General features: G+C 37.1%; 1 protein-coding gene across 2 annotated transcripts in view; it reads right to left on the bottom strand.

Moving 5' to 3' along the window:
* Positions 1 to 3,938: 3,938 nt before the first annotated feature.
* GYG2 (glycogenin 2) overlaps positions 3,939 to 15,678 on the bottom strand; it is a 31,126-nt gene continuing 19,386 nt past the window's right edge. The window contains exons 6-9 of one of the 2 annotated variants that reach the window (XM_084613951.1): positions 14,827 to 15,049; positions 13,216 to 13,353; positions 11,366 to 11,476; positions 3,940 to 8,814 (exon numbers count right to left, since the gene is read on the bottom strand). In XM_084613951.1, coding sequence (XP_084470077.1) covers positions 8,653 to 8,814; positions 11,366 to 11,476; positions 13,216 to 13,353; positions 14,827 to 15,049 — 634 coding nt within the window. In that variant the 3' untranslated portion in view covers positions 3,940 to 8,652. Of the gene's footprint in view, positions 8,815 to 11,365; positions 11,477 to 13,215; positions 13,354 to 14,826; positions 15,050 to 15,678 lie in introns of both variants that reach the window. The other variant, XM_084613952.1, reaches the window with a different exon arrangement.

Raw genomic sequence — 15,678 nt, 5'->3', positions numbered from 1 at the left:
TTATTGAAATGTTGTTTGCTCCTTTTAGATCCAATGGAAAGTTGGGGCGCTGAACACAAGGCCACATCTAATCAGTAAAGCAATACATATATAATGGACAAAGTGAGAGATATAGTTTGAGCCATTTTAGAGTTATCCAGCCTGCATTTCCCTTGAATTCCGCTCACATTTGAGAACCATTCACCTAGGTTACCAAAACAAGGCGCTTTTCTGCCAGTGTGTGTTCTAAGGGATTAAGAATGAAACCATTTGCTGAAAGCCACATTTTAAAGACTTCTTTTTAATGTCCATTCTTAAAATTAACATTTGTCTAATGTGTTAAAGAACTGAAGAAAATGTCTGTGCTGCAGCCATGGATAGTAATTTTACATCTAAACAATTTTGTAGAAGCCAAGTACCATAGAAAACTAGGTTCCAGCACAGAAAACGTAACCCTGTCGCTCAGCAGTATGGGGGGGGAAAGCTGTGTTTTTACATTTCTGATCTGTGGGTACTGAAGTTTCTGCATTGCTGAGGCTTAAATATTACCTTGTGTATAAAAATGGGAAGTGTAAGACTGAAACAAAAGGAAGGTTGGCACATGAAATTGCCAGCCTATTGGCAAGAATTTTTAATGAATCTGTAAACTCAGGGGTTGTACTATATGACTGGAGAATTTCTTAAAAATAGGAACTATGTTAGAAAGGAAAAAATTGATCCGGGTAAATACAGGCCTGTTAGTTTGACATCTGTAGTATGCAAGGTCTTGGAAAAATTTTTGAAGGAGAAAGTAGTTAAGGACATTGAGGTCAATGGTAAATGGGACAAAATACAACATGGTTTTACAAAAGGTAAATCATGCCAAACCAACCTGATCGCCTTCTTTGAGAAAGTAACATTTTTTAGACCAAGGAAACACAGTGGATCCAATTTACCTCGATTTCAGTAAGGCGTTTGATACGGTGCCCCATGGGGAATTATTAGTTAAATTGGAAAAGATGGGGATCAATATGAAAATTGAAAGGTGGATAAGGAATTGGTTAACAGGGAGACTACAGTGGGTTACACTGAAAGGTGAACTGTCAGGCTGGAGGGAGGTTACCAGTGGAGTTCCTCAGGGATCGGTTTTGGGACCAATCTTTTTATTACTGACCTCGGCACAAAAAGTGGGTGTGTGCTAATAAAGTTTGCGGATGACACAAAGCTGGGATGTATTGCCAATTTAGAGAAGGACCAGGATATCATACATGAGGATCTGGATGACCTTGTAAACTGGAGTAATAGTAGTAGGATGAAATTTAATAGTGAAAAGTGCAAGGTCATGCATTTAGGAATTAATAATAAGAATTTTAGTTATAAGCTGGGGACATATCAATTAGAAGTAACGGAGGAGGAGAAGGACCTTGGAGTATTGGTTGACCACAGGATGACTATGAGCCACCAATGTGATATGGCCTTGAAAAAAGCTAATGCGGTCTTGGGATGCATCAGGCAAGGTATTTCCAGTAGAGATCAGGAGGTGTTAGTTCCGTTATACAAGGCACTGGTAAGACCTCACTTGGAATACTGTGTGCAGTTCTGGTCTCCCATGTTTAAGAAGGATGAATTCAAACTGGAACAGGTACAGAGAAGGGCTACTAGGATGATCCGAGGAATGGAAAACCTGTCTTATGAAGAGAGACTCAAGGAGCTTGGCTCCTTTAGCCTAACCAAAAAAAAGGTTGAGGGGAGATATGATTGCTCTCTATAAATATATCAGAGGGATAAATACCGGAGAGGGAGAGGAATTATTTAAGCTCAGTACCAATGTGGACACAAGAATAAATGGATATAAACTGGCCATCGGGAAGTTTAGACTTGAAGGTTTCTAACCATCAAAGGAGCGAAGTTCTGGAATAGCCTTCCAAGGGAAGCAGTGGGGGCAAAAGACCTATCTGGCTTCAAGATTAAACTCGATAAGTTTATGGAGGAGACGGTATGATGGGATAACATGATTTTGGCAATTAATTGATCTTTAAATATTCATGGTAAATAGGCCCAATGGCCTGTGATGGGATGTTAGATGGGGTGGGATCTGAGTTACTACAGAGAATTCTTTCCTGGGTATCTGGCTGGTGAATCTTACCCACAGGCTCAGGGTTCAGCTGATTGCCATATTTGGGGTTGGGAAGGAATTTCCCCCCAAGGCAGATTGGAAGAGGCCTGGGGGTTTTTCATTTTCTTCTGTGGCATGGATACTTGCTGGAGGATTCTCTGCACCTTGAAGTCTTTAAACCATGATTTGAGGACTTCAGTAGCTCAGACATAAGTGAGAGGTTTATTGCAGGAGTGGGTGGGTGAGATACTGTGGCCTGCATTGTGCAGGTCAGATTAGATGATCATAATGGTCCCTTCTGACCTTAATATCTATGAAAAATATCAGTCAACTATAAACAAAATACAAAAAAACCCCAAAACCTCTCTTCTAATGCAGCGTTAAGTTTGCAAGAATGCTAACATCAAAGTTGCTCCTGGGTAACAATCATTCTATGTATGTATTTGGGGGTGGAGGAGGGATAGCTCAGTGGTTTGAGCATTGGCCTGCTAAACCCAGCGTTTTGAGTTCAATCCTTGAGGGGGCCATTTAGGGATCTGGGCCAAAAATTGGATTGGTCCTGCTTGGAGGTTGGACTAGATGATCTCCTGAGGTCCCATCCAGCCCTAATATTCTATGATTTTCTAGGGCACATTAGTAATGAGTACCCAGTTAATATTTACATTTAATAAGGCAAGTGGATTAGAAAGCGCTACACAGTTGCAATGTTGGTAAACTGCCAGAGCATTTTAATTTTGGGAATTTCCTAACAATGGAGTATGTGGTTGGTTTATGGGAGGGTTTTTTCCTTTATTTTTAAAAAAGACCAAATTGCAAAGTCTTTGCCAAATTGCAAAGACCAAACTGCATATGTCTTAGATTTTAAGAAAAAACATTTTAAAAGGAAAAGCAGCAAAGGCTTGGAACTGATGAACACATAACTTCCTTGAAACAACTGACTAGGTGGCACAGTGGATCTAGGTTAGCTGTAGTCTTAAGGAAAGTTAGTACTGTTTCTCTGTATACAATATGATTTCTTTTTTCCAAACCAACCAAGAGCATTTACCCTCATTGAGGCTTGCATTTATGCCCAATTTCAAAATGTGCAAAAAACTGCTTCCCCCCCCCCAAAGGATTATTAGAATTTTTGTTAGCGAAGCAAGTATACCTTTAACATTTATTGAACTTCGTAACAACTGAAAGGATTTTGCTCACCCAAAAAAAGAGTCACTTTCAGGAAGAGACAAAGCATGGAAATTTTAGTCTAATTTTAACTGATTTTTTTAGACAAAGGATCTAATCTACCTGGATTTCACTAAGACATTTGATACACTTCCACATGGGAAATTATTAAACTGGAGAAGATGGGAATTAATATGAGAATTGAAAGGTGGATAAGGAACTGGTTAAAGGGGCATTACAACAGGTCATACTGAAAGGTGAACTGTAAAGCTAGAGGGAAGTGACTAGTGGAGTTCCTCAGGGATCAGTCTTGGGACCGGTCTTATTCAACATTTTTATTAATGACCTTGGCACAAAGTGGCTAAATTTATGGCCATGTTATACAACCCAATTAAAAGTTGATGTTGGAGTGGATCAGAGATGATGTGATGAAATGCTTGTGTCACCATTTTCAATTAAAACCTTTAAGAAAGTTACCCATTTATTGGTCAGCAAAGACAGGTGGGGAAAAAAAGTTCACATGAAGCAGTCTGAATTTCTAATGCACTGAAAATTCAGAAGACATAAGAAAATGACTAGTTTTGGAGGGATATTTTAAAAATGACTGCCATTTATAATACCCCAGATACACCACAGAAGAAAAAAAAAACAGACCCAAGCAAAATGTTTTATGTATTTATTTGATAAAACTGAGGTAAAATACTTTCACACAAATGCAAAACAAAAAAGTTAAAAATCAATGAGAAGATTTTTCTATTTGCTGACCATCTTCTCATTGATGTTATTGGCCAAAAAAAAATATCACAAGAATTCGAGATAGCTGAAGTTATAATTTATCCCCAGTAGAGGAATTGACCAGATAATCAGATCTGTTAAAAAAAACACAGGCACATTGCAGACATTTTTCTACTGAACCAATACCATCCCTGGCCTCAGGAAAGATGTTAGACTCACTGGGGCCCTGGGAGAAACTAAGGAGTGGGCCCCTACCCCACCTCCCTTATCTGCTCACACATTGGATTTCTGCAACATTTCTGAAGCCAAAGCCTGAGCCCTGCCGCACAGGGCTGAAGCTGAAGCCCAAGCCCCAGAGGGTTGAAGCCCAAGCCCTGCCACACAGGGTCCCCGGTGGAGTGGGGCCCCAGAGCAATTGCCTTGCTTGCTACACCCTAACAGCAGCCCTGCCTGAGGCTTGCAAATAATACCAACCACTGTTAACAATACAAGTTCCTATTACTTAACAGAATACCAGTGGAAATAAGAATTAGGTATTTTTATGTTCCAGCTTTGCAAAACAAAAATAGATGTAAAATTCACAGCAAAATACAGGACGGACTGCCCTGGCATGAAGTTAAACAGTCTTGCTACTTTCCAAGAATATCCAAATTGAAAGGCCTCAAGCATGATGTTAGGAAATGGATGCAAGAGATATTTCAGGGATAGATCTACACACTCCTATTACTATGGTACTGGGGAAATGACCTGAAGTGTTCTCCGCTTGCGGCCCACCCACACCAGATCCAAATTATTAAGCCACACAATTGATGGTTACACTGCAAGTGAGAATTACTCTGATTCTAGCTGGGATTAATTCTTTTTGATCATAAACATGTGAGGGGAGAGACCGATGAGCAGGTTTTAATTAAATAAAGATGTCCCCTTTAAGCGAAAGAGGGACTCTCTCACATCAATAGCTCCTTGAGAGCTTTATTTTAATATAGCCTTTCAAAACCCCATTAATTGCTCATCCATTCTTGACACAGATTGGACAGCAGGAGCTCTTTATGCCAGTCATTTACCTCTATATCCTTATCATTATTACAGTGTGTCCAGTAGAGACAAGAGGTAGGTCTCTACCTACCAGCCCTTCCTAATTGACACTGAGAAAAGATGTGTTGTTCAGGGGAAAATCCACCCCCAAAGCTTACTCTGTGACTACACCAATGCTTCTTACAGAAAAACCCTACTTGAATTTCCCACATCAAAGTGCACACTCTACCACTTTATTGATTCACCTCAGTAGATTCCCACTGGACACTGGCAACTATATTTCAACACACTTTTTGAAAATTCATTGTCTACACATTTAGTAAATATGTACTCAGCTCTCTAACAAATAACCACTCTCTTGAGTTTTTCTTGAAACAAAATGAGATGAAAACTTGCAACTAAACAACATTCTCATGTGAAAAGAATATATTCAGTCACCGTGGGGAAAAAAATACAAACAAAAAGGGAAACAAGTCGCAATTTCATTTTATAGAAAAAAATGAAGTCAAAACAATGAGTGGAAACTCAATCAGTCCACGAACAGTGATTGAAAAACTTTACGCCTACTAGCTATCACTAAGCAGACAAGCATAGCTTATGTTTGCAAATACTGTTCACCATACTACTGACACCAGAATACCAATTTAATAACAAACATATTTAAAAGTAACCAATCACTCAAGAAGGATACTCCCCAGCCACAATGGAAATTTGAACTGTAATCCTGCACCAGCCCTATAATGGACATGATTACTTCAAGCCTTTTCCCTTTCTGATTTCTCTGTGCGACATTCACTTTAGTACAAAGACTATTCATCACTTAAACACATTAGGAACTTAAGTGGTGTTTACAGACTTGGCTGAGCCTTCTGCTCTGCGGGAAGTTTCACTGTTTTATTCTGTACTTACGGGTAGGAGTCCTGATCCTTATTTAGATGGCAGTGTAGAACTTCAGCAACATTGGTAACAAGTGACCATACAAAATATCATGAAGTTGTTAATATAATAAGCAGAGCCTAACAAACGTCACTTCCATAGATCAGTTCAAATTCACAAGACTTGGTGGAGATTCAGACCACAGCTACAAAACAAATTCACACTACATTCCTACAGTCAAACTTGCTCTAAAAAGGTATTGTTCAACTCTTGCCCCATGATGTGCGTCCAGCATCTTTCAAATTCACAATAGTTGCAGTCTGCCATTGAATATTTGGTTCCCAGATCAACATCACTTCATTCTTCCTCTGTAGTTGGTATGTAACCACAGAAATTACCTTGAACCATTAAGCTAACATGAGCAGAATTTGCCACTGCCAGGTGCATTAGTACAATATGGGTGTGATTTTCAAAAGCAACTATTAAGCTATTCCTGTCCTATATAAGGATGTAGGAGCACTTTTGAAAATCATATTGTACATGTTTCAAAAGAACACAACTAGTCTAAGGAGGCCAAGCACAAGTGACTCAAATTTCTTCCCTGTGCACTATTCTTCCTGAGCTCATCCTCCTCAGTATTCCAATACTTTGGGGGGGAAAAGCATCAACAACTGGACCAAATCCTTTCTAAACACCAGCCGAAAAAGATGTCAAAGATTTCTTTCTAAATATTAAAGATGAATTTCTCATTAAGTACATGTTATTGTGGTACATCAGACATTCCTTAAATCTAGTTTTCTTGGAAAAATACTGTATAACCACCACAGGGTGCAAATTCACATCCTAGCTCCCTTCAGATATGCTCCCTGATCTCTCCTTTCACTTTAATACTTTACGGTAATAAACCTACTCTGAAAATCTTTTAGAATTACTGATTTTCCCTTTAAGTCAGTAATTTCCCCCATAATCTAATTAACATGCCCAGTAAGATGCAGTAGTAACTGCACAAAATGTAGCTGCACAAAACATGAGTTCACTTTTTTTTTTTAAAAAAAAAGAAGTCTTTCCATTTAAACAATCTTCAAACTGTTTAGGTCGCATTGGCAATATTCCTCATAAAACTGAGAATTCTCTTAAACACCCAAATCACTTCCCTAAAAGTAAATAAGAGACAAGATGGGTAAAAGTGGAGGTAGTTAGACTCATGAAAGTGACAATAATTCCTTACAGACACATTCAAAAAAAAAAAAGGTTTCAAATGTTTTCTTTCTTCCACTCCTTTGGATTCTCTTGCTGCTTTCCTAGTGGATTAATTTGTGCAGGATTCTGGGGGGGAAAGAAGCTCTCTTTTCTTTTCCTCAGTAGAATTCTGTGTACATTCCTCTTACCAAGAAGCGATAAATTATGCCATTGATTTTTTTTTAAGCAGAGTTCCCAAATGATTTTATTAGGTAGTTCTGCAACTTAAAAACTAGTGACAATATGACCCAAAATGTTTAAAGAAGTCCTGCATCAAGTGTTGTATAACTCTAATTTCCAGCTCTGGTAATACCAGAGCTGAAGTTTCAAGATGCAATGCAAGAGTTACCAAATTAGAAAAATCTGTCAAGTTTCTCGGTCTTCTGAAATGTATTTATTTTTATTCAACAACGTGATTAAAGTTAAATCTGAAGGCCCAAATCTGCAAAGCAGTACCCTCACAAGTATAGTTAATACAGCAGAGTCCCACTGACAATAACTATACACACAGTTGTATCGGTTTCTGGAAATAGGTCCTTAGTTTGTAGCTAATAAATAGCTGTTTTATTAAATAGGTGTCAGTTATCTGTCTCAGATGCACACAAACTGCCTTCAATATAGAAAAGTACCATCTAATGGATTTAGTGCCTTTGTGGAATGCAGTTTGGAGCACTGGTAAACAAATTCATTTAAAGCACCAGAATGAGGCAGAACAGCTGTTCGTTATGAAGGCCTATAGGCCTATATAGTGTTTTTTTTTTCTCTCTCAACCATTTAGCTAATAAAATACATAATAAAACATGAGAAACCCTGAATATACAGATTAAGGTAACATATAAAAATCCTGTAGCAGTTTATCGCAATGATCCAAAAGAAACTAGTAACACCATTACCATCTATTTTAGAGTTGTACTGTTGCCCATTAGCTTTGAACCTGGGCACCTTCCACCTAAAGTAGAATAGCAAGAACAGAGCCCCCAGTGGACTTCTTGGAGTATCCAGGTGAAAGCCTAGCACCACTGAAGTCAACGGGAGTTTTGGCATTGATTTCAGTGGAGCCACAGTTTTCTCCTTTGGATTTTCTCTTTGTCAGCTTATGTATAATCGTTGATGGTGTGAAAGTCACTTTGGTTCCGGTGGAAAAGCTTTCATAAAAAAGGATTTGCAGCATTTTCTAAAGGTGGAAATCCTCTAGATTAATCTAATCTCCTCTGGAAGTTTAATGTTACCAGTTCTAATATTTTGGATATTACTGCAGAATACTATAGGACTTTTTCCTTAATGCAGGGATGTCAAGTGGAGATGTCACAATTTCTGCACTACTACTTCATGAGGCACTATTGGTCAACAATCAATATGAGGCACACACCAGAGTTAAAAAGTTAGTGGTGCTATGTTTGCAATTTTTTTCTTAAAATAGAGGAGGTCCATTTTAACTTCAGTATCAAAGGAAGATAACAAAACATCCCGGGGTTGCATGTACACCATAAACGCAAACAGTGGCTGGTCAATATATTGCATTACAATTAAGTCTACTTTAAAAATGTATCCAATTTCTTTTTAATATGTTCAAAAGCATCCTTCCCCATGTAGTCCATGCGGCCTTCCTCCCACTTCTTCCGTTCATCTTCTGCATTTGGCTCTCCTGGTTTGAGCGGAGTGGATAGCTCATAAATATGATGGGTAGGCTCATCCTAGGAAAGGAGACAGGACAGAGCAAAGCAGTCACTTCATTAGCCTTAAAAATCAGTTTCTAAATTGTAATTATCCAAACCAAAGTTATCTTGAAGACATTGTTCATTATGATTTCCATGATGTGGTCACATTTTTGCAGCTGTATCACTTGGCAAAGTATCTTTGAAAGAGTCAAACAGATTTCCTCGTCTTAACTCACAATCTGGCAAATTCAGAAATGCGAACACAAAAAGGAGGTTTTTAATGAAGATACATATGAATAACGCTCTATACCTGTGCAGAGTCTGAATAACTTTAGCAGGACTCCACATGGACAGAGGTATCTACACTAGCAGATCCCAGTGCCAGGCTGGGATCATAGTTTTGTCTGGTCTCCAAAGAGTTAATGGACAAGGCAGTAAGAACTCAGGCTAGAAACAGCATTTGTCAGACACCAGTCTCACTAACCATCCTGAAGCTCTTGTAAATTTTAATTAAAACAACGACCATTCAATGCACAGATAGTTTGCTCCTCTGAGGGATATTTCAAATTTGCTAATTTTGGTTTGGAGACTCTATTAGCAAAGGTTATTATGTGAATAAAAGATAATGAACAAGTACTGATAATTTAATCAATTAGAGGGAAATTAATATACTGTGAAAGGAATTTCATTTCTGTAATACCTATGATATACCCACCCTGTTTCACATGCATGACTTAAACAAAATCAATATTCCAGACTGACCTAGGACCTCACCCTGTATTCCACTACTCATACAAATAGCCCTTACTCAGGCAAGTATGACGATCCAGAATGCAACCACCAATTTTCATACATTTTATCTTTGATATATGCTATCTGTAACAAACTGTTCTGTTTGACTCCAGATGAAGATCTAAGAGATCTTCCTTTCTGGACATGTCAATTAAGGATCATTTCTGTAAAATCAAGTATAATGTAGGGAAGAAAAATTATTAATTGACCTGACAAAGTAGTCCATAACAAAAACCAAGGATCAGATGAATATATAGCGAAGGGCAGAATGTAAAAATTCCTAACATCTGCTTAAATAAAATCTATACGTAGATATGACGCCCAATGCGCACGCAGGTTAACAGAGAGAGATTTTACTTTACAGTATATCATCTATCAAGTCATTCAAAGGATAAAGTGAGAATTCAAGTAAAAGAATAGACCATCTGACAAGCAGAAAAGGATGGAACAGTTCGTTCAGTTTGAGAGTGCTGCCTGCTAAATGACTTCAATCTTAATTTTCCTTATAGCATGACAAAACTCTTAAGTAATAATTAGAAGAAAAAGCGTGAAGCTATTTACTGTAGTGCCTCTCCAAACCATGAGGGGCAGACAGCAATATTACTGTAGTATTAATGGCATATGCCCGACATGTGACTACTGATGGAAACTGAAGAACCATAGGAAGATTTCAGTAGAAATCCTTGTGTTAATGAGTTCCTAAATCAGATTTATATTTAAAAAAAAAAATCCACAGGACACTTATCTGGCATTTATTTTGTCTGACTTGTTTGACTGTTAGACTATTGGTCATGTTTGTAAAGTACATTACAGATAATGTTTCATCAGAAATTTTGCACTCCTAAAACTGTCTAATATTTCAAGCCTTTTCATATAGTACCTACCAAATTTAAAATATTGTGGATTTAATACCAACTATCTAAATACTATGGCAGCTGATAAAGTAGTAGTTGAAAGTTTGCTCCATCCGAATACTCTGCTCAGAAAGGCACGCCGAGAAGCAGCTCCTCTGATGTTATGAGCAAAGAAGAACTGACTTATCTCATTCAGAAGGGTCCACATAATCCTTTGAACACTTGTAAGAAATTCATAATAAGGCAGTTTCAAAATAAAACTCAGCAGATCTTTCTGCTCAGCTCCCAGTACGTTTACTTGAGGCCCAACAACCAAGGAACAAAACATTTTACAGAGTATACTTACTCCCTGGAGATATGCACATGTGACAAAATCTGGCACGGATTTCTTAAGTAAATATATAATCCCTACTAATACATGCTAACCCATGTACTTACCTTTATTACATGGATTAAAGCTAACCTTTGGATATTATTATTGACAGAAGATTAAATATTATGGGTGAAATCCTGACTCTGTCCAAGTCAGTAGCAAAACTCCCATTGACTTCCATGGAACCAAGATTTAACCTATTATATTTATCTTAAATTATTTCAGCAGATAGTACATTTGAGCTTTGAACACCAATTATAATTGAAACAACTATTTATTACAAGATAACCAAGACTAATTTCACAAATTTACCACTTTTTTCTTTTTTGGAGGGGGGTGTACATTCAGATAGAAAATTCACAAATATTAAAGAGAGCTTCATAAAAAAGGACTGGAAATGGCTAAGAAATTATACAGAGAAATCATTTCTATATCTGCCTGATTAGCTAAGACATACTTATGTTAAATTAAATCATAATTAGCTGATCTCTCCCAAAATTGTGCTGGCAAAGAATGAAGTAAATGCACAAAGACTTGCAACAAGGATGGAACACAAAGTTGTATATACCAGTTCCAAGATTTGCTGAGGGGCAGGATGAAAGGCAAGCTGTTCTAATGGCTGGTCTGGCTCAGGGAGACTGATTTCAGAACTGGGTTGTTCAACTTGAGGTACAGGTGGCTGAAATGTAAAGTTTTTATTAATTCTTGCTTTTTCCTCACAGTTTTTACACCAACAGAATTTGTACAGTAGAAAATAATTTCAGCTGGAGGAATGAAGGATGGAAAAGAGATGCTAGAAGTTCAGTTTGCTCTATGGCTAGGCAAGCAATTTCTATCTACAGAATGAGAGCAGATCAAGGTGATCCATAATAGAGATGAAGTAGAGAAACTGTATTCAGGTCTACATAGGTTAACAGAAATACACATTCACTTCTTCTGGCAATCAGAACATAGAGCCCTTAAGCGTGAGTGTCTTTTCACTTACACCAAAGTAAAACAGAAACAACTCCATGAGGTCAATGGAGTTAGGCCATTTTAAGTGGGAGGCCCTTAATCCTAGTTTACATAATCTCTTGATGAAGCATTCATATTTTATTTTAATGAAAAATTAAATGAGTAGCTTGTATAAAACTAGCAATTTAAAGATATTTTTAAAAACCCAAAGAACTACGTTGTTAAGCAACGTGTTTTAGAATTACCACGCAGTAGTGTATATGGTATATGGTAATAGTCTGGGTCTAACAACATTCCAACACCATCAGAAAGGTTCAACAAAAATTAAAATCCTTTAAATAAATTCAGTTTTTAAAAAAGGGATTCTTGCAAATAGTTCATTTGCAGTTTCCCTCTAAAAACTAACAAAAACCACTACACTTCTCTACAATAATGGTCAAGAAACACTAAAATAGTGATATATTTACAACACACGAACACAGTACCGTTATGAAGCCTTGACACAGATTTTGCCATTAAAAATGAGGAAAATTATATTTCATTTGGCCACTGTATTGGGAGTAAAAAGAAAAGGAGTACTTGTGGCACCTTTGAGGCTAAACAATTTATTTGAGCATAAGCTTTCGTGAGCTACAGCTCACTTCATCGGATGCATTGGGAGTGTAATCAGTAAAAACAAACAGCAGGTGACACTGAAGCTACAATTTGATTTACTTTCTCCCAATCTACCATAATATAGCAAGTATTACAAAACAAAAACTTTTATGGTTAGTAGCCCTGCATGGTATGAAAGTGCTATTATGGACAAGGCTCTAAGGAGCCAGGATGAACAGAATAATGTGCATCCAAGTGACCTCACTCCAGTAAGCATATAAGCTATTCCAATTAAGTAAATTGACATACACAAGTGTAAAACAAGTACTCAAAGGGGAACTTAAACTGCCTTGCAGAAGTGAACGGTACATCTATATCAGAGGAATGCAGACTAGGAAACAGTCTTTGAGGAATACACTTAAGTTTTAAACAGAAATCTCTGTAGATATTATGGATAAAAGAAGATTCCAGCTTTAAATTTATACAATGATCAGAATACTGTAATTCAATGAGGTTACTTTGGCAGTAGAATTTCCCTAGGATTTATTTAGCACCCACTAACTTGTCAAATATTCTCTTGGCAATGTTCAATACAAATTTTTTTAACCTCCAGATACATCAGAGCCATTCTTGACTGAAGATCAAAGACCATAAATTTTCATGATGAGACTTGAATTTACTTCTGAATCCAGTGAGAGAATTAAAACACTAGAACTAAATTGAGGAGGATGTTATCATCAAGATCAAATGCTTAAATTAAATTTTGTTTAGAGGCTTACATGTGTCATCATAAAAATGTCCATCACTGGTAGTGCCCAATATGTAAAAATATACATAGATATTCACAAGAAATATACAGTTTGTACTTACTGTTTTAGTATCAAACTCTTCTGGTGGACAAGTAGTGATGTCCATTTCAGATGTCTGTTCTGGAAACACAGGGATTTGCAGAGAATTGATCAGAGGATTCTCATTTTTTGGTCTAATTTCATCTCCACTGAAAATGTGCTAGAAAAAACAAATTACATCACATCACTAAAAGAAGAATTTTGCAAAAAATTGTTTTATGATATGTGTGATTTAACAAATTATAAAAAATATTTACACTTTCTTCATGACACAAGGTTCTACTGTGGTATTTTCTTGTTGATTGCCACAGGCCCTATAGAAGTTAAGGAATAAAGAGCTACAGAATCTGAAGGGGTTTCTTTTATCCCCAGACTGGGGCACAGGTTTCAGTGAGAGTCTCCTACCTAAACTTCGTAGCCAATCCAACACCCATTAAAGTCAATGGAAAGACTCCCATAGACTTCAGTAGGAGATGGATCAAGCCCTTAATACAAACCTTAAAGCCACCCCCGTCCACTGAGAAGAAATTATTCAATTTCCATGCTAGCTTACCTCTATTGTTTCTTTATTCTACCAAGTATAGGAGGGACAAAAGTTAGGCAAACAAAAATTGCAAATATCTATAACCAGCAGTTCCCCTTCCTCTCTCCTCCTTCCCAGTTTGCTAGGCATAAGAAAGGTTTTACAAACCGATTCTCTTCACATCAGTGGCAATACTCCAACTGATTTTATGGGCCTGTTGAAGTTTTTATGATTATCATCATCCAATTCTAAACACAGTTGTGAAAATTCATTTGCATGTATCAAGGAGATGAAATTTATAATGCGTATCAATCAAAATCAAAGTATTCTCTGTCCCCACTACTTCTAGTTGCTGCTTTCTCTCTTTTGAAACCACAATCTAATCTATTTATCAGCAACTAGTCTACTCTAGCCACTTTAAATATGCAAATTAAGAGTATATTTCTTAATGAGAGAACTAATTTTTAAGTTTTACCTTTAAATTAAAATTGAAGTGCCAAACTGCATGCTTTACAGCAGCATGCTTTCAGCTGTAAAGCTATAGCAAACTATTTCCTCAGCATAAATATTCAGACCTTTTTCAGGGCAACTTTATTCAATAAGCTGAGAAGCTATGACCCTCATACGAACAGTTACAATGCAGTTCTGAAAAAAGGTAAAGTGACTGTATTCCCACACCAGGTCTTCAGCTGACGGTAATCATCTTAGCTCTATCAAAGACAGTGTAGCAATGCTGATTTACACCAGCCGAAAATCTGGCTGCCACGCTTTTGGAGAGAGGTTTTGGGAGGTTTAAGTGTCAGTTTACAAACATTATTCATCAATTATGTTTACTTTTGATACAAAGGAAAAATCTTTGGAGCACTAATAATAAGCAGCTAATACTTTACACAGAGGTTCAGTTATCACATCCATCTCTAGACAACATCTGCACTAAAAAGTCACTGCAGGTTTATTGCCGTTCAAAAGCCATCATGCCTTCCCATCTCACTCAACTCCCCAGGCCAAAAAAGAAGTCAAGATAGTAATTTATTTTTATTTATGGAATTTTTGTTGGTGTTTTGATTTTGGCATATTCCCGCTAGTCTCTTTTCCAAGATAGCACTTTACCTTTTGTCCCTGGGATTCTGTGTCTTCCACCTCTGGAAGTTTTTCTAACAAAGGCAATATGTTAGCATAGTATATCTTCCACCAGAGTACAAGAAATGAGAACTGGTGCTGAGATCCTGAGGTGGAGTCATCCTGCATAACTGTTCTTGTTTGAGAGTTGTACTTGTAGTGCCAGGGCTTTGCTGGCCCCAAAAAATGAACTACCTTTGCATCTCTGCCAAAACTGTAGAGGAGAGAAATACAAGGTTGCGGGATAGGAATGAATACATCCTGACTGGCATTTCATAAGTGGCAGGCATGACATCTTGCAACAGCTACTCGTGACAATACATTAATAAGAGGTCAATGAAATATCACCAGATGTGATCTCAGTTATGCAGAATAATTGAAAGCTATTGAATTAAATTATTTTATTAATCTGAATTGCTTTGCTTGAAAGAAAGAAAATAAAAGACTGCATTGTCACTTGTTTCCTACTGCTGATTCCAATGGAAATAGTTCATCTCTTCTTGCATGTTCCCCTCCAAACTAATAAAAATCACTTTACTGAATATCAAAGCAGTAAAAATTATTGATTATTGTGGTTCCAGTATTTAAATTATCCAGTGAAAGCTTCAAAAGAAGTTCATCGTAATTCACACTAATGGATCATCGAATTCATGACTCATTTTTGAAAGAATTTCATATAGCCATACCTATAACAGTGTACCATAAAAGTTTATTAAAAGAGAAAAAAAGAAGAGCATTTGAAATCATATAATAATTGCTAGACCGATTTTGCTTCAAGGAAGAATCTTATGGACAGATTTCAATACCCTTACACTGTGAGAAACTCTAATGAAAATCAATGGG

The sequence above is a fragment of the Lepidochelys olivacea genome, assembly GCF_965140295.1.
Source record: "Lepidochelys olivacea isolate rLepOli2 genome assembly, chromosome: 1".
NCBI classification, from domain to species: domain Eukaryota; kingdom Metazoa; phylum Chordata; order Testudines; family Cheloniidae; genus Lepidochelys; species Lepidochelys olivacea.
The sequence above is the reverse complement of the archived record's forward strand: the minus strand, read 5'-3'. Positions and strand labels throughout refer to the sequence as shown.